The following is an 18,927-nucleotide window of genomic DNA, read 5'->3' as shown; positions in this document are numbered from 1 at the left end:
TAATGATGTAGTTGTTTATTTTGAATATAACCATTAACTGGGGAAAAAACTTGAATATAATAATAGAAATAGGATTCCAGAGAAAAACATTCCAGTGTATTGTGGTTCTTTGTGAACAGAGAAATGGTAATGAGTGGTATCCACAATATATTCATCTAATTCATGAATTTTATAGCCCACAAGCTCACGTGAGAGATATACTACAGAGGGTTGTATTATAAACCTAACCCTTAGAAACCCTACCAATCAAATACTTAAGGCCTCTTCTTTTTGTGATCTGGTGAAAAGCCTGCAAATCTTGAATGTATAGAATGGAATATACACAAGTGAGTGTATGAAGTTCCCGAAAAACACAGAACACAGTAAATGACTTTAATATATCTCTGTCTAAAATGGTATTTCCTCTTTATAGAAAATGCTTACCACAAAAGAACTAGCCAGATGCTGGGGTGCATGCCTTGGGGTCCCAGCTACTTGGGAGGCTAAGGTGGGAAGATTGCTTGAGCCCAGGAGTTCTGGGCTGTATGTATGACTGGGTATCCACACTAAGTTCAGCATCAATATGGTGACCTCCCAGGAGTGGGGGACCACCAAGTTGCCTAATGACGGGTGAGCTGGCCCAGGTCAGAAACAGCAGGTCAAAACCCCTGTGCTGATCAGTAGTGGGATCGTGCCTGTGAACAGCCACTGCACTCCAGCCTAGACAACATAGCGAGACCCTGTTTCTTAAAAATTAAAAAAATAAGATTTATTTCAGAGATATATTTAAAAATTAAAAAAAAAAAAAAAAGCAGCTAGAGGGAGCAAACTAACTTAATCCCAGTAAGCAGAGTTGATGTGAAGTCCAATACTTTTTTATTCTTCCATTCTTCAGTTCTTTGTAAATCATCCTTGACATTGATTTTTTACAGCAACATAGAGCTGGATTATAGAACTAGCTCCCCAAGTGTGGTTCCTAAAACAGTAGTTTCACCTGGGAACTTAATAAAATATGAATTTTTTGATCCCATTACAAACCTATTGAATAAACAAATTCTGAGGGTGATGCCCAGCAATGTTTTAACAAGCCCTTCAGGTAATTCTGATGCATGTTCAACCACTGGAGAAGAGCTGGCATACTGTAATTGTATAAAAACTACCTCATACACCTGGAACAGCAAGCTCTGATAGCATTTTTCTCTCACTATTCTTTTAATACTATAGTTGCATTACAATTATCTAATGTGCCTGAAGTATTTTTTTATTTTTAGGCAGGGATCAAATCTGCAGGTTGCCTGAAGTACTGATAACCTGCTTAGTTCTGAGAAAGCAGTATCAGATGCCCTACTGGGAAATGTAACCAGAAGAGTTTTGATATAATACCAGTGACATTTTTCACTGTTTTTTGTTTTTTTGTATTTTTTTTTTTTTGTGAGACAAAGTCTCACTCTCTTGCCTGGGCTAGAGTGCAATGGCATCATCACAGCTTACTACAACCTCAAACTCCTGGGCTCAAGCCATCCTCCTGCCTCAGCCTCCCAAGAAGCTGGGATTACAGACATGCACCAGCACACCTGGCTAATTTCTCTATTTTTAGTAGAGATGGGGTCTCGCTCTTGCTCAGGCTGGTCTTGAACTCCTGAGCTCAAGCAATCCTCCCACCTTCACCTCCCAGAGTACTAGGATTGCAGATGTGAGCCACCGTGCCCTGCCAATAGGTATTCTTAAAAGTAAAAATATATGCCTCTGTAAAACAAGTTTACAAAGGATAGAAATTAACTTATTTCATTAGTATGTACCAATATTTAGCATACACATAACAGTATTACATTCTCTACAAACTGTCTTCATTAAGACCACAACAGGAAGAAAATACAAATGCCTCTTAACATTTGTTAAGAATAAAATTAGAAAAAAGTTGACCCTTTGACAGACCATGAGTTTAATCCCCACCTTTATATCAAATGTATTTTGGCAGTTTATCAGCATTTTAATAATCACAATTGTACAAGGGAAGAGATAATTTTTATTAAAAACCAGTGTTCTCTTCACCATTTAAAGTGATTACTGCCATAATCTGGTGAAGGACTTTCTCTTTAATAACAGTACATGTTAATTTGGTTGCACTTACTGTTAGAATTCTTAAGCACTTGTTCTCTTCTACCAGTGCCTATGACAGCCAATCATGATCTTTGTATAACAGATGTAGAACTGGTTCTCAAATTTGGGCTCGATATTAGAATCATTTGGGACACTTTAAAGCCCTCCATGTGATTCCGGTGTACAGCTATGGTTGAGCGCCACTGTCTTAAGATTTCAGCAACCAGTTTCTCATCCAGAACGCTACAGTAACAGAAATATTTAACACTTTGAACATGTGCTGCATCTGGTCAAGCTTGGTGTCATGCTCAATATCCTGCTTTAGTGCCAACTGCTCGGAGTTACCTAAGTTGCCTCTGCTATTGGACTGTCAATGCTTCTTGTTATCAAGATTCCTACTGAAGTTCTCCTTGAAGCAAATCATCCCTTCCAAAATGGATCTGCTTTAAGGGCACAAAAGAACCTTTGTAGACAGTTTTGCCCCCACATCAGTGATTTTCAACCCTGGTTGCACATTGGGAAATTTAAAAAGTTACAGTGCCAAGGTCCTATCCTCAATCCATTAAATCAGAATCTCTGCTTGGGGGGGGGGGGGTCTATCAGTATTTTTAAAAGCTCCTTAAGTGAAGACGTAGCAGAATGCCAATTTCTAACTCAATAGCCCATATTTGCTTTTAGCCCATATTTACTTGAGCTTTTTGTATGACATCTTAAGGTTAAATTAGTAAGACATTAATTTCACCCCTAATAATATCAAGGCAGAAGCAATCAAAGGACAACATTCTGAAAGTCAAGGCTTTGGGCATGGGCACATTTACTTCAAAAGAGGGTATAAAATTACTAAGAGCCAGGCATAAAGACACCATCTCCCTTACTAGTTTTATCTGACTGAACACCACGTCCAGAAGTAAAGCTCAAATGGACCAGTCCCCAGCTAACACAGTCCTTAAGTTCTCCCTCAAGTGTTCAGCTTAAAATGCTCTACATTTCTGATCAAAATTCAGGGCTCTGCCCCCAGACTTACTGAAACAATCTCTAAGAGAGGAGCTAGAGAATTCACATGTTTAAAAAATTCCAGGTAATTCTTATGATCAGACAAGTTTGAGCAACACTGCTAATGGATATTAAAAGAAAACTTAAGAAATTTTGGAGAGGGCATAAGTGCAATAGTTACATCATCATGCTTAATTAGAACCTTGTACTTTCTTATGACCCACAGGTATTACTTTTGTTAAACAGTGATATTGGCAAAATATTCTATTCAAAATCATCTCTGCCCAGACTCTGTCCTTTTTTGCCAGTGATACTCATTTGGAAGTAGAAGAGGAAAAAATAGATGGTGTCATTTTATAGCTCAGTTTTAAGTTTCTCATATAAACCGTCCTGGTCAATCATGTCTGTGTGTCCATTCCAGCGGTGATAGGCAAGGAGCGCAGCGTTGTAGGCTGCAATGGCACTCATTTCCATGGCACTTGCTGCGCACTCCATGCCATTGATGTAATACAGTCGATCGTGAAGTATGATGGAGGGGCATTTCTCTGGGGGCTCGTAGTGAGGATATGCAAGCCATGGCTTCTTCACAGCATAATCATAGGACAAAAAGAGCTTTAATATTTGTGCTTTAGTAAGAGTTTCTGGGGAAAACATCTTCCAAACAAATGTTCCATCTGTTGACGGTTGAAGATTTTCCTTTTTCTTTACAGAGGACGGCATCCCAAGACTATTAATGAACAAATCTGAATTATCAGTGGTTAAAACCATACCAAGGCCAAAGTTATCTATGGCTCTAGAGCCAAAGACAGATGCATTCAATTCCCCCTTAACTAAAGTTGTCACTATATGTTCATAATTTTGATGGAATTCCTCAATTGGAGGATCAAAGTTGAGAAAAGTAATATTAGACATTTTTCGATTCAATGGAGCGGCCACCAAGACGATGTCATAGAAGTCTGAACGGGTCTCAGATCCAATTTGGTAGACCACTTCGTACATCGTTGTGGGATATCCTAGAGGGAATAGGAAGCACACATTTCTTTAGTGCGTCCAACATACTATATTTTATACCCCCTAAAAATAATTCTATACCTTCTCAATAGTTTCTCTGTAATTGTAAGGAATTAAGCGAGTTTTAGGCAAGATAACTGTCCCTTGCATTTTTATTACATTGAGGCCAGTTTTCAGAATGTCAGTAAATTCAAAATAAGGAATTTTTACTTTTGAGAATGAGATTATTTTTTAAATCCAAGGAGTCATGCTTCTGCACTTGAGTACATGTGGCAATATTTCAACATGGCAAAAGATAGGCAATTTAGACTTCCATCATTGTGGATCTGAGTGAGAGACGGCAGAAAAGAGATTTTTCTCCTTGAGTAATCATTTTCTACAGAAGAAATAAGAAAGAATAAAATGAAACTTAAAGCTTACCTGTCTGCTTGGTCTTTGTTTTCTCCTCTATGTACACGACTGAGCCAGATATAAGATTGCTTTTAGAAGCCTGAAGGAGCCCTGAGCAAACAAGCTTATTGCCACCTTCTACTGCCCAAAGGCCAGAATCACCACCGGACAGTGACACCGCTCCTGTCAACAGGTGGAAAAAATGTGTAAATTCTGAATCTGTAAGAGATCCCCTACCTAACTCTCTGCTCCCAATTAGATGCTCTGCTCTAAATGTCTCCAGACATTGAAAAATGCCCCCCAAATGACAACCACTGAACTAATGAAAGCTAAGGACCCCCTTACAAAAATTTTGCTAATAATGTCTGAGGTTCACAGAGAGGCAGCCTTCCCCAATCCATGGCCTAAAGTCAGAGGCCACCATAGCATCAGATGAACCCCTTATGGACTAATGTCTACCATTGTTCCAAACCCTGGCTTACCCACAAAAGCATTGAGACCCGTGCTCTGGCCATAATTGACCCTCATGACAGGAGCAATCATTTCATTGAGGAATTTCTCAGAGAAGCCTGCTTTCTGCAAGGCTTCAAGAAGTGTTCGGTTAAGCAGTCCAAGGAATTCATCCCCTCCTGCAGCATGTAGTAATTTTTCTACACTGCTGAAGGCATACTCATGAGATTGGTACCGGTAGATCCTTTTGAAAAGAGGAAAAATAAATAGCCATTAAACACCAAACGAGAAGGGGAGAAGGGAAATAGTGTCATAAGAACAAAACCGACTTTCATGTTCCCTTCTGATTGAATTTCTTCCTATCATGTTAGACACAGCTCAGAGACCATCTTCCCCAGCTCTCTGAGACAATCCTAGCCCTCCACCTCCTCTACAAGTCTATTGTCCTTGTATACGGTCTTGCTTTTCTGCAGTAATATGACCACTGGGAGCACCTTCTCATTCGTCTTTATATCTTACAGCAGCACCTAGACATGTCTAAAATTAAATTTTGTCTTTCCACCAGGCTTGATCTTCACTCATCCTATCCCAACCAAAAATAACTGGCCACTACTAACATCATGTTTGTCATCCTCAGTTTATTTAGTTTCAAGGCTTAAACATATTTCATTTCTGTCTGTTTCTTCCAACCAATCAGGAAACTTTACCAATCTGTTGTCCCTTCCCTGATCTTAGGATTTATACTCAAACTACTAAGATAAAATGATCTACCTTCTTTTAGTTTCTTTTCTTTGAAATATTTATGAATCTTCCAGAAGCCCCAAAATACATCTCTTATCTTGGCATCCATTTATTCACAGAAAGTCTTGCTGGCCAGGCATGGTGGCTCATATCTATAATTCTAGCACTTTGGGAGGCCGAGGCGGAAAGATAGCTTGAGGCCAGGAGTTTGAGACTAGCCTGGGCAACATACTGAAACCCTATCTCAACAAAAAATAGAAAAATTAGCCAGGAGTGGTGGCATGCACCTGTAGTCCCAGCTACTGGGAAGACTGAGGCAGGAGGATCACTAGAGCCAGGAGTTTGAGTTTGCAGTGAGCTATGACACCACTGTACTCTAGCCCAAGCAATGGAGTGAGTCCCTGTCTCAAAAAAAAAAAAAAAAAAAAAAATTGGGGGCTTACTGTTGCTTATGAAATAAAGGTCAGATTATTTAGCCTGAAACAAATAAATAAATAAATCATGGGGGGGGGAATAAATAAATAAATAAATAAATAAATAAATAAATAAATAAATAAATAAATCATGATCTTTAGACCCAAACTTATCAAGTCTAACACCTTTCCTCTAATTGCATATAAAGAAACAAAGAGGGAGGGGTAAAAACAACCTAACAGGTACAGTGCTGTCATTTAATGATAATACTTGTTGCATTAGAATAAATGCTACAAAAAAGAGTAGCTCGGCACAGTGGTACATGCCTATAGTCTAGTTAGGAGCCTGAGATAGAAGGATCACTTGGGCTCAAGGCTACAGTGAGCTATGATCGTGCCATTGCACTCCAGCCTGGGCACCACAGCAAGACCTTGCCTCTAAAAAAATTTTAAACTTAAAAAAATATTTTAGGCTGGGTGCAGTGGCTCATGCCTGTAATCCTAGCACTCTGGGAGGCCAGGGCAGGTGGATCATCTGAGCTCAGGAGTTTGACACTAGCCTGAGCAAGAGCAAGACCCCATCTCTACTAAAAAAAAAAAAAAAAAAAAAAAATAGAAATAAATTAGCTGGACAACTAAAAATATATACAGAAAAAATTAGCCAGGCATGGTGGCGCATGCCTGTAGTCCCAGGTACTCAGGAGGCTGAGGCAGTAGGATTGCTTGAACCCAGGAATTTGAGGTTGCTGTGAGCAAGGCTGATGCCACGGCACTCTAGCCCAGGCAACAGAGTGAGATGAGACTCTGTCTCAAAAAAATTTTTTTTAAAAGACACATAACTAGTTTCTGCTAGCCAGATTGCTTAAACATCCTTTTTTCTTTTCAAATTACACTGACACAAACCTAAACATTTATTTATTCATTCAACAAATACCTGTGGAACACCAACTCTGAGCCAGGTACTGTTCTAGGTACTGAACAGTTCTAGGTACTAAGGATACAGAGGTTAACAAAACAGAGAAAAGAAATCCCTGCTCTCATGAGGCTTGTGTTCTAGTTGGGAAAATAGTAATAGGAAATAAAAATGAAATAAATGTAGATATATAATAGGTTAGAGGATGGTAAGTATTAAGGAAAAAAATCAGAAAGGAACAAAAAATCAGGAATGGATGGGGTTGGCAGGGTTGCAATTCTAAATAAGGTAGCCCCCAAAAAATAATTAGAGTGGTCAGAGAAAGCCTCACTGCGAAGGTGACATCTGAACAAAGACCTGAAGGAGGTGAAGCAGCAAAGCATACAAATATCTGGGGGTAGATAGATATTTCAGGTAGAAGTAAAAGCAGTGCAAAATCCATACAACAGAAGCTTGCCTGGCTTACACCAGAAACACTAAGGCCAGTGCAGCTAAAGCAGAGAGATCCAAGAGGACAGGAGTAGGTAAAGTCAGAAAAGTAAGAGGAGTAGGGAGTACTTCCACAATGGTAGAGTAAGGGCCTCTGAAAATCTCCATAAAAACATTGAGAACACTGGCAAAAATTGTCAACATCAACTTTTTCACAACTTTGGAAATAAACCAAGCATTGTCAAAATGACTGATTGAAGAAAGATGGCTAAACCTCAGTAAGAATAATAAGCCCTGTGGCATTATTAACTTGTCCTATTCCCATCCCCTTCTTGCTAGCTCTGCAGTAGTCTTGAAAACCAGCAGTCCTGAGACTAAGAGATGTGAAATCAGCAACTTATATGCTACTGGAAAGGACAGAAAGGATTTGGAGCTTCCAAAAAGCAAAATCCCCAGAGAACTGTGGCTATATGACTATGTGGCAGATCCCAAAAAGCCCTATCCTCAGGTCTTGTCTTTCTTAGACCTAATTCAGAGCTCACTATATACAAACAGGCCCATTGTAAAGGCATGCGTCAAAAAAAATCAGCGGCAACTTTTTAACATCACAACATCCTGAGACTGTGATACTAAGTGGAACTAAAAGAGGCTGACCAAAAAACTTTAAAAAGAAACACTAGAGAATGAAAATAGCAAACAATGTTCCCAGAAATCTAGAAGGACATGTACTTACGAAAGGTTGTCCCATCCCATGACCAAGAAAGACCTGAGAAGGCCCAAGTGTGGTGGCCTTGATGCGTTGAGCAAGCAGAAAATAAAGGCTAAAGCAGAGCTGTAAACTGCATGCCAGAACATTGAAAATGTACCTCAACAAACATAACTCAGTGGCCTTACATGATGAATACAGACTTCACAAAGTTAGAGCCAGAAAGTCACTAAACCAACAGCAACAACAAGCCCTGAGGGTGAAAGTGAATCTGATTTCCAGAGTTGCCATATAATATTTTAAATATCCAACTTTCAACAAAAAATTATGAGATACTCAAACAAACAAGGAAGTATGCCTTAAACACAGGAAATAAAAGGAGTCAATAGGAACTGGCCCTTAGGAAGCCCAGACATGGAATTTACCAGAGAGAGACTTTAAATCAGCTTTTATAAATATGCTGAAAGTACTAATGTAAACAATGTTTAAAGAACTAAAGCGGCCGGGCGTGGTGGCTCACGCGTGTAATCCTAGCACTTTGGGAGGCCGAGGCAGGCGGATTGCTCAAGGTCAGGAGTTCGAAGCCAGCCTGAGCGAGACCCTGTCTCTACCAAAAATAGAAATAAATTAATTGACCAACTAAAAATATATATACAAAAAAAAAATTAGCTGGGCATGGTGGCGCATGCCTGTAGTCCCAGCTACTCAGGAGGCTGAGGCAGTAGGATCGCTGAGCCCCGGAGATTGAGGTTGCTGTGAGCCAGGCTGATGCCACGGCACTCACTCTAGCCTGGGCAACAAAGTGAGACTCTGTCTCAAAAAAAAAAAAAAAGAACTAAAGCAAGTATGAAAGCAATGTCTCCCCAAATATAGATTATCAATATAAAAACAGAAATGATTTTAAAAAAACAAAAATTCTGGAATTGAAAAGTATAATATCTGAAATAAAAAATTTACTACAGGAGCTCAACAGGAGATTTGAAATGGAAGAAGAATCAGCAAGCTTGAAGATAGGTAAACTGATATTATATAGGTTGAGGGAACAAAAAGAAAAAGAGTTAAGGAAAATAAGCACAGCCTCAGAAACCTGTGGAACATGAAACGTACCAACATTCAAATAATGGGAATCCTAAAAGGATAGAAGAGCCAAAAACTTCCCAATTTTGATGAAAAACAGTAATCTACACATCTAATATGCTCAACAAACTCCAACAGGATAAAATCAAAGACATTCATATCTAGACAGACACATCATATTCTTGTTGGTATAATTCAATTCTGGAAAATAAAGAAAGAAAATAGACACATCAGGCCGGGCACGGTGGCTCACACCTGTAATCCTAACACTCTGGGAGGCAGAGGCAGGCAGATAATTCAAGGTCAGGAGTTCAAAACCAGCCAGAGCAAGAGCGAGACCCCATCTCTACTAAAAACAGATAGAAATTAATTGGCCAACTAAAAAATATATAGAAAAAATTAGCCGGGCATGGTGGCTCATGCCTGTAGTCCCAGCTACTCAGGAGGCTGAGGCAGGAGGATTGCTTGAGCCCAGGAGTTTGAGGTTGCTATGAGCTAGGCTGATGCCACAGCACTCTAGCCCGTGCAACAAAGTGAGAGTCTGTCTCAAAAAAAAAAAAAAAAAAAAAGAAAGAAAAGAAAATAGACACATTGTAGTCAAACTGTGGAAAGACAACGAGAGAATCTTTCAAGCATCAAAAGAAAAGCAACTCATCTCATAAAATGATCCTCAATAAGATTGACAGCTGACTCCTAATCAGAATCCATGGAAACCAGAAGGGACAAAAAATACTCAAAGAGGGCCGGGCGCGGTGGCTCACGCCTGTAATCCTAGCACTCTGGGAGGCCGAGGCGGGTGGATTGCTCAAGGTCAGGAGTTCAAAACCAGCCTGAACAAGAGCGAGACCCCGTCTCTACTATAAATAGAAAGAAAATTAATTGGCCAACTAATACATACAGAAAAACTTAGCCGGGTATGGTGGCGCATGCCTGTAGTCCCAGCTACTCGGGAGGCTGAGGCAGTAGGATCGCTTGAGCCCAGGAGTTTGAGGTTGCTGTGAGCTAGGCTGCCGCCATGGCACTCACTCTAGCCTGGGCAACAAAGTGAGACTCTGTCTCAAAAAAAAAAAAAAAAAAAAATACTCAAAGAAACACTGTCAACCAAGAGTTCTATATCCAGCAAAATTATCTTTCAAAATGAAGTAAAATTAAGACACTCCCACATGAACAAAAACAGAGAATTCAACACTAGCATATCTGACCTATAAGAACTATGGAAGTTTCTATTAGGCTAAGATAGAACAAGTAGACAGAAACTTGAATCAAACATAAAGAAACAAAAAGCATCAGTAAATGTAATTACATTAGTAAACATAAAATACAGTATGAAAATATATTTGTTTATAACTCTTTTATTCTACCACATTTAAGAGAAACTGCATAAAATAATTATAGAATTGTAGTAATGGGCTTCTAATGTATAAAGATACAATTTGTATAACAATAAGTGGGGAAATAATGAACCTATATTACAGCAAGTTGGTACTGACTTAAAACAATTAAGATAATAATTATCATTAATAATAAAGACTGTTTAAAAATGTCAAGTGAAATAACTGAAAAAATATGTAGTAAAAGAAACAAAATTAAAATGGTACACAGGATACCTCTGTGTCCTCCATATCACCTTTTTTTAAGAGACAAGATCTCACTCTGTCATCCAGTCTAGAGTGAAGTGGTCACAGCATACTTTGACCTCTTCCTGGGCTCAAATATCCTCCCACCTCAACCTTCCAAGTACCTGGGACTACAGGCCCATATCACCATACCGAGATAATTTTTTTTTTTAATAGCAATTGGGGTCTCTCTATGTTGACCATGCTGGTTTCAAATTCCTAACCTCAAATGATCCTGCAGCCTCAGCCTCCCAAAGTGCTGGGAAGTACAGGCTTGAGCCACGACACCTGGTCCCCTTTCACCTTTAGACAGATAGAGGCTAATTTTATAGTATTTAAATGCTAAGACTCGACCCCAAAGAGACTATGAGGCATGGAACATGCATGTTTGCTTACCACAATGCACATACCCCCACCTTTGTAAATATTCATAGCTTCTCCCACAAATTGTGCAATATGTATACTTAGCCAACCTGTTCAGTGTAAGTTCCTGTTTCACCCTTCCTGCTTCGAAATGCCTGCTTTTGGTCTCTGCCAGAGGCTACACTTCCCAAATTGCAGGGTTGCCAGCCTGCAGATTGTAACCTTTTATAACAAATAAAGCTCTCGGGGCTCTCATTCCCAAATTTATGCATCTTGTGATTTTAAGTCTACACAGATCAAGAAGTGTGAGAGATTTAACACAAATGCATTAAGAAATGCATTAAGGCCGGGTGCGGTGGCTCACACCTGTAATCCTAGCATTCTGGGAGGCCCAGGCGGGCGGATTGCTCAAGGTCAGGAGTTCAAAACCAGCCTGAGCGAGAGTGTCTTTACTATAAATAGAACGAAATTAATTGGCCAACTAATATATATACAAAAAATTAGCCAGGCATGGTGGCGCATGCCTGTAGTCCCAGCTACCCGGGAGGCTGAGGCAGCAGGATTGCTTGAGCCCAGGAGTTTGAGGTTGCTGTGAGCTAGGCTGACGCCACGGCACTCACTCTAGCCTGGGCAACAGAGTGAGACTCTGGCTCAAAAAGAAAAAAAAAAAGAAAAGAAATGCATTAAGTCTGGAGACAAGGATGAGCTTTAACCTAGCCAATAAGCCAAGATATCTCAACAAGAAGCTATCGGTAGATCAGGGAATTCAATTCAACAAAATCTGAGTGAATATCTACTACATTCTAATTACTGTGCACAGCACACAACAACACAAGCACATGATGTGCACCATAATACTGAAGAGATGTTTGAAAAGAAAGATGAATGATGACTGAAGTACTAGGGGAAGACTTTGTCGAAGGGGTTAGATAACAGGTTGGACATTGGAATAAAGAATGTCTCCAACCAGGGGAAACACTTTGTTTGAAAGGGTAAGATAAGAGCTTAGACTCTGTGGAGTATAGAATGGCATTCAACCAGAACAGCATAAATAAATGTGCAGAATTGGATATAAACCTGGCAAATGCAGATGTCAGGGGCTTCAGGATTTCCACCCAAGTACTTCCAATAGCAGAGAAGTATGAATGCATAACCCCAGGGGTCTAAAGTGTTGCTTACTACAAATTTGAACTCCTTTTTGAGTGTCATGGTTTACTATTGTCACACGAGCCTTAGTTCATACTATGTACACTCTGAAATGTAAGAACGCAATGACAATGTGCATACCTAAGGTTGGTTAGCATATCCTTAAAAGTTTGCAGAAGATCATACAAGCTACTTTCAAGAGATACATGGGATCTGATGTGTGTGTGACATACACACACACATACATATACACAAAAGAGAAACAAATTTTTGAGCAAGGGCTTCAAGTTTCTATACTGTTTGAAGAAAAAAAAACTTAAGAATATCCTCCATTGCACATTTCAAACCCTCCCCCCTCAACTTTGGCTACAGGTGTCTCTAGGGGTGAAGTTCAGCATTTGTATTTTAAAAAGATCCCCGGCCCCACCCCACCCCCATTCTATTGTGCTGCCAAGGTTGAGAACTACTCCTTTAACTAAAATAGAGGGGAATTAGTTGTCCCAGATTCCTCTTTGGTAACCTCTGTGTCTTCAAATTCAGGGTTTTGTGACATTACATAATATCTCCAACATGGAGCAATATTAGAAATACTTAGCAAATGGTCAGTCAGCATTTTTTTATATGGCAAAAAATAAGAGAAAAAAAATAATAAAGAAAAAAAATACTTAGCAAATGGTACACCATGAAACAGAGAGCAGATTGGCTATAGATTTGGAACTGAGTCAAGACTCAATGCTGGGGGCAGACAAAGAAGGTCCTTGGGGAAGGGCAGACACCTCTCCACTCAGGACAGCAGCTATTTCACCAGTCCAGCAGTATTTCACAACTTTCAACAACTGGTGCATGCTGGCTGAATATCACCCTTCTCTCCAACTATTTCATAGGGTAGGATAAAAATGCCAAAACAAATTTACATAATCTTCATTTACTGAAATAAACAGAAAAGTATAATGCAGCATTAGCAACATAAAGGTCAGTGCTGTAAAATCAGATATCAAAGATGGGGACAGTAATTCCATAAAGTTTGGAAATTGTCTTCTAAAGTAAAAACCAATATAATCTATACATCCCCTCACTGGGTCTTTTTCACAGTTCTATAATACCCTGAATTCCCTTCAAAAGTGATCTCTTAATTTCTCAAAGCAATTTCTCCATGTCAACCAAACCACAGATTTTTAAAAAAATGACACACACAGGCAAGGCTCCATCTGAACTTGACCTGCCTGCTGAGCATGCAGTGACATGCTACCCACCTATAAAAAGCTATACACATACACACACAAACACACAGGCATGTGTAGGTTTTTTCTTTTTTGAGAAAAAGTCTTCCTATATCAACCAGGCTGGTCTCGAACTCCTTACCTCAAGCAATCCTCACAACACAGCTTCCCAAGTAGCTGGGACTACAGATACACATAACCAACCCCAGCTAATTTTTCTATTTTAGAGACAGGGTCTCACTATGTTGCCCACACTGGTGTCAAACTCCTGGCCTCAAGCAATCCTCCTGCCTCAGCCTGCCACCGAGTACCTGGGACTACAGGTGCATGATGCCAAATCTGGCTTAGAATATATATTCTTTGAGAGCAAGGACATGTTCTAGGTCCTATACCTTCTACCTAGAATAATGCCTGGCATATAACAGGCACTCAGTATGGGGTGAATGAATAAATGAATGAGTATTTTAAAACAATATATACTGTAGCTGGACTTAACGTACCCAGAGGAAAGGCATTCAAGGAATTGACCTAAGAATGATGTTTAGAAAGAAAGAAATACCTAATTACTGCAAGTTATAGAGGCAATAGAAACTCCTCAATTCTTACATTTGTCATGTTCAATACTTGGTCATATGACACATCATTTCACCTTTTCAACTACTATTATCTTTTTTTTTTTTTTTTGAGACAGAGTCTCACTTTGTTGCCCAGGCTAGAGTGAGTACCGTGGCATCAGCCTAGCTCACAGCAACCTCAAACTCCTGGCTCAAGCAATCCTCCTGCCTCAGCCTCCCAAGTAGCTGGGACTACAGGCATTCGCCACCATGCCCGGCTAATTTTTTGTATATTAGTTGGCCAATTAATTTCTTTCTATTTATAGTAGAGACGGGGTCTCGCTCTTGCTCAGGCTGGTTTCAAACTCCTGACCTCGAGCAATCTGCCCGCCTCGGCCTCCCAGACAGCTAGGATTACAGGCGTGAGCCACCGCGCCCGGCCAACTACTATTATCTTAAAATAGTCATAGTAATGAAATATTAACATTTACAAGCTGAATTTCTCCAGCACCTAAACCTGTAAACAAGCATAAAAATTAACACACACTAACAGCTTTTTAAAAAATAGGTTGTACCTTTCAAAATTCGACTGGCTATTTTATGTTATTTTTCCTGATTACCAAAGTAATACACATTAATACACATAGAAAATTTTAAAATCTAGAAAAGCATAAGGAAATAAAAGAGGTACATGTACGCTCACTACCCAGGACAGTGCTGGAATGTAATATCCCAATTTAAATTATTGGGGTACAGAACTTATACTCTACTTCAGGCTGAAACATCATGTCATTATTAAAGCCCATTTAAGTTTTTTGATCCTTTCTACAAGCTCTTGTACACACTATCTCATCCATCTACACAACACCAGCTCAGTGCAGGGACTAAGAGTAAGGATGCCAGAGCCAGAATGCCTGGGTAGGAACTCCAGTTCCATCGCTGACTAGGTGGGTGAACTTGCACACTTAAAACCTCTCTATGACACCACCTTCCACATCTGTACAAAGAAGCTAAGAAGACTACCTACCTTAGAAAGATGTCATGAGAATTCAAGCACTTAACATTTGTAAAGCATCTAACAGTGTCTGGCAACACTAAAAAGGCATTTGCAAAATTTATGTCAAAGCAAAACTGAACTACCCTTTCAATTTCCAGTGATAAATGGTCTGCATATTTTCTATAAAACATTTTGCCTAGCAATCTTACAAACGGACCTTGCACTTAGGTAGAACTGTTCCAACAAATTATAATTCCTGAAGTTCAACAAACTAAAAGGTCTTGGGTAAACGGAAGGAAAAAAAATTACCTCATGAACTTGCCTAACAAGTCCTCTACCCACATGTGCATTCGGAGGGGCTGAAATCCATAGCGCCAAATTAGTTTAATCATGTTAATTATGAACCAGCTGCTCTCCTCAAACACTAGAGTCTTTCCATCATATACCCCCACTAGGCCACCAGAGACCTGAAGAGCAGAGAGACCTGCAAAAACAGAGAAAGGGTAGCTGAGTCAATGGTTTCTGTGCTGATCAAATGAAAGAAGGTGATCTGAAACTCCTGGGGACACTCTGAAGTGAGTGAATTTGGAGCTTCCCCCAGTTCTCAGGAGACACATTAAAGTAGCTCGATCTCTAGAACAGTGTGATACACTACACTCACTACTGTCCAAAAGCAGATTCTCCAGAAGATGGGTCAGATGTTCATACAGACATATAAAAATTAGATATAGTTATATCTGGATATTTTTAGTCTAAAAATACTAGACAGTCAAAGGAAAGAAGCCAGAGTACCAACTGAATTCAATTGAAAACAAAAATGTCAGACAGGACTGTCTGTGGCATGACTTGCTCCGGGTGGACATTTGCCCTCACGGAGGAAATGGAAGCCCAGGAAGCATCCACCAGGCATGTGGAAGGCAGTTGACTGGAAACAGGCACTCCCATTCCCATTAGACTTCCATTTTGCATAACTGGATATTTCAGATAACTGCAAGGAGGCCAGTATTACACAATTCCCTGAGGAAAGGGCCTGCAGAGGCCTGCCAGACTCCCCCCACAACCCCTCCAGTGCCTCTCCTGGCAGGGCAGCCATCGGACATCCCAAGTTCAAGGCACATGTCTACACCCACAGCTGTGTGAGTGACTTGAAGCCAGACACTTCAAGCCTCTGGGTCTCACTGCCTCAGCTGTTAAATGAGCATGCGAAGGTTGCTGCTAGCTCAAAACATTCTCTGATTCTTCAACACAAACCCAGAAGTTTAAGAACTGACAACAGCAGGCACCCCCACCCCCACCCTCACCCCTTGTCTGTAATTCCAGATAACAGAAGATACTGATAACCAGTGTCCCGTTACAGGAGAGCAGCCAGTACCAACTGCTAACAGGAAAGTGAGGAAAACAATTTTTACCAACTTCTCTGTCAAAGACAATTAACAAGGCAGAAAAGTTTCAGTTCTCCATCTGATGAAAAATATCCAGGGATGTCACACAGAAATCTGATGAGATCTAAGATGAAAATTACATACCCAGATCTTTGACAAAACGCTTCATGTGCAGGTTTAAAGGGTGGATGATAGAACCTCCTGCCTCATAGTCTTCCCCCTGAACCGTCAGAGTGGCCAGACGGCCCCCAACTTCTTCTCTTTCAAACACATCAATCTTCACATCTTTCCCAAATTTCTGCCGCAGAATATAGGCTGCTGAGGTGCCACCAATTCCGGCTCCAATAATCGCTGAGGGGGAAAAAAGGAACAGGTTTTTTTTTTTCCTCTCTTACTATCTTTGTGAGTTGATTTGTTTTGTTGTGTTGTGTTGTGTTTTTGAAAGGCCATTAACGAATAATGGCTGTTACTGAAAGCTATTACCAACAATTCAGGGGAGCCTGGAGAAGGGGGCAAGGACACCTGCACTGAAGATCCAACTCTCTGAATCTGCACATACAAGACAACAGACAAAAGTGATAGTATGTTAATTTAAAAATGGACACTAATTCGATTTTTTTCCCGATGCCCATAGATTCTCACAGGTCTTTCTGGAAGCATCAACGAGTCTGCAGACCCCTCTTGGTGCTCAATTCATGGGAACAGAAGAGGTGGGCCTTCACAGTAAGCATTTTAAACAAAGTGACCGCCATTTCTAGCTCTGTTTTGTCTCAATGTAGACTCAAAATAGATAAATGATTCCGAAAAACACAATTTTTTAAAAGGGGGGAGGAGGACGGGGAGGAGCAGGGAGCAAAACACCAAAGCACCTGAAATTGGAAAGAGCAGATTCTTTCAGCAGCTGTATTAGGCCTAAGCAAAGAAACTGTGCAAGCCAGGGGCCTCTCTGCTAGCAGGCCGACCTCAGCAAAGCGCAGATGGGGAAAGGGGGTTCCAGCCTATCAAGGGAAGCGGACAGGGTCAGCTTGTTTCCACTGTCCTGTGCTGTGTCTGCGTGCGCCTGAAATCTGCATAGCAGGAGAGGCCGGGCGCTCCAAGTCCAGTCGGAACACTGGTCTCCCAAGGTGCAGCAAAGGGAAGGCTCAAAGAGGGACCTCAGCCTCCCTGGAGTCTCAGGTCTACGAAACAGGGGCTGCAGGAACGCTGGACGCCCACCCTACCGGGTGCCCATCCACGCCCATTTCTCACGTGGGCACTTCTCCACGCCTGGGAAGGCACGATCCCACTCGCAGGAGGACCGAAAGCCGCCCTGAGGGTGAAGTGCAACCTGCCAGGCAGGCTTGGCCCTAGCAGCCCAGCCTCTGCCGGGCCTGCGAGCCTGGGCGCGCTACGCAGCGGCTGCCGGATGCCCTCCTGCAACGCCCACTCCTCGCCTACCGATCTTCTCCGGCGGGGATCGCGGCTCGGCGTTCCCGGGGCACCCCCAACTGCACAGCAACAACCACAGCCCCACAAGCGGCGAGACGAGCTCTAACACAGCGCGCCTCATGGCCTCCCTGAGCGCCGCAACCGCTCGAGTCCCGCAGTCCTGCTTCTGCTGGGAGTCTGCGCATTTGCGCGTCTGCGCGCAGGGCCCGCCTCGCCCCAGCCCAGCCCCTCCGAGCCCCGCCCACGTCCTGCGCAGACCTGCCGAGCTCCTCCCCCCGCCCAGGCCCCGCCCAGGCTCCTCGTGCCTCGGGTCCACCCTGGGCCACTCCGGCCCTCAAGCCCACCGCACCCCTCCAAAGCCCAACCTCCTTCGCAGTACACCAAAGGTACAGGTTGAGGGTGACCCCCGCTTCCTCCTTCCGCCCCATGTTATTCGGTGAAGCACCTTATTTCTTCACTGGTGCCTTCTGCCCTTTCAATCACTCCCTCTCAGAGAACGCACACACAGCTGATCCCCGCCAGAAACACAACTCTGGGGCAACAGCGCGCACTGATAGATCGCTACGTTCCGGGGACTGTTGGGTAGGAGATGAGTGGGCAAACCGTGCAAGGTGAAAGAAAAATGAGACTGGGGATGGGGTGGTCTGAGGTGAGGGGACTGGAATAGTAGTGACTAATAGCATGAATAAAAGTAGTATACCTGGAAGGAGACCAGAATGTACCACCCCAAAATATGCCTCTTTGTAAGCGCACCCCAAGGGCCATTCAGATTATACTGCTAGGATAGCTAAAGGGAAGCCATTTTGCTTCTGGTTTGTGTTGTTCTGTCTTTTTTTTTTTTTTTTTTTTTGAAACAGAGTCTCACTCTGTTGCTCTGGCTAGAGGGAGTGCCATGTTGTCAGCCTAGCTCACAGCAACCTCAAACTCCTGGGCTCAAGTGATCCTCCTGCCTCAGCCACCCTAGTAGCTGGGACTACAGGCATGCACCAACATGCCCAGCTAATTTTTTCTATATATTT

General features: G+C 41.7%; 1 protein-coding gene across 1 annotated transcript; it reads right to left on the bottom strand.

Annotated features, from left to right (window-relative positions):
- Positions 1-18,116, bottom strand: PCYOX1 (prenylcysteine oxidase 1). Its single transcript, XM_012750194.3, has 6 exons — positions 17,918-18,116; positions 16,625-16,831; positions 15,408-15,582; positions 4,956-5,167; positions 4,504-4,656; positions 1-4,085 (listed from the first exon to the last, which is right to left on the bottom strand). The coding sequence occupies exons 1-6, from the start codon at positions 18,027-18,029 to the stop codon at positions 3,427-3,429; spliced, it is 1,518 nt and encodes a 505-aa protein (XP_012605648.1). The 5' UTR covers positions 18,030-18,116; the 3' UTR covers positions 1-3,426.
- Between the last annotated feature and the right edge of the window lie 811 nt (positions 18,117-18,927).

The sequence above is a fragment of the Microcebus murinus genome, chromosome 3 (assembly GCF_040939455.1).
Source record: "Microcebus murinus isolate Inina chromosome 3, M.murinus_Inina_mat1.0, whole genome shotgun sequence".
In the NCBI taxonomy this organism is placed as follows: Eukaryota; Metazoa; Chordata; class Mammalia; order Primates; family Cheirogaleidae; genus Microcebus; species Microcebus murinus.
The sequence above is the reverse complement of the archived record's forward strand: the minus strand, read 5'-3'. Positions and strand labels throughout refer to the sequence as shown.

What these genes read in the sequence shown, in the direction of transcription:
- PCYOX1 (XM_012750194.3), bottom strand. Translation starts at nt 18,029, where the DNA reads ATGAGGCGCGCTGTGTTAGAGCTCGTCTCGCCGCTTGTGGGGCTGTGG. An exon ending in TTGTTAGGCAAGTTCATGAG is followed by an intron (nt 5,168 to 15,407) that starts GTAATTTTTTTT and finishes TCTTTTCAAAAG; the next exon opens with GATCTACCGGTACCAATCTC. An exon ending in GGGTCTCAATGCTTTTGTGG is followed by an intron (nt 4,657 to 4,955) that starts GTAAGCCAGGGT and finishes ACCTGTTGACAG; the next exon opens with GAGCGGTGTCACTGTCCGGT.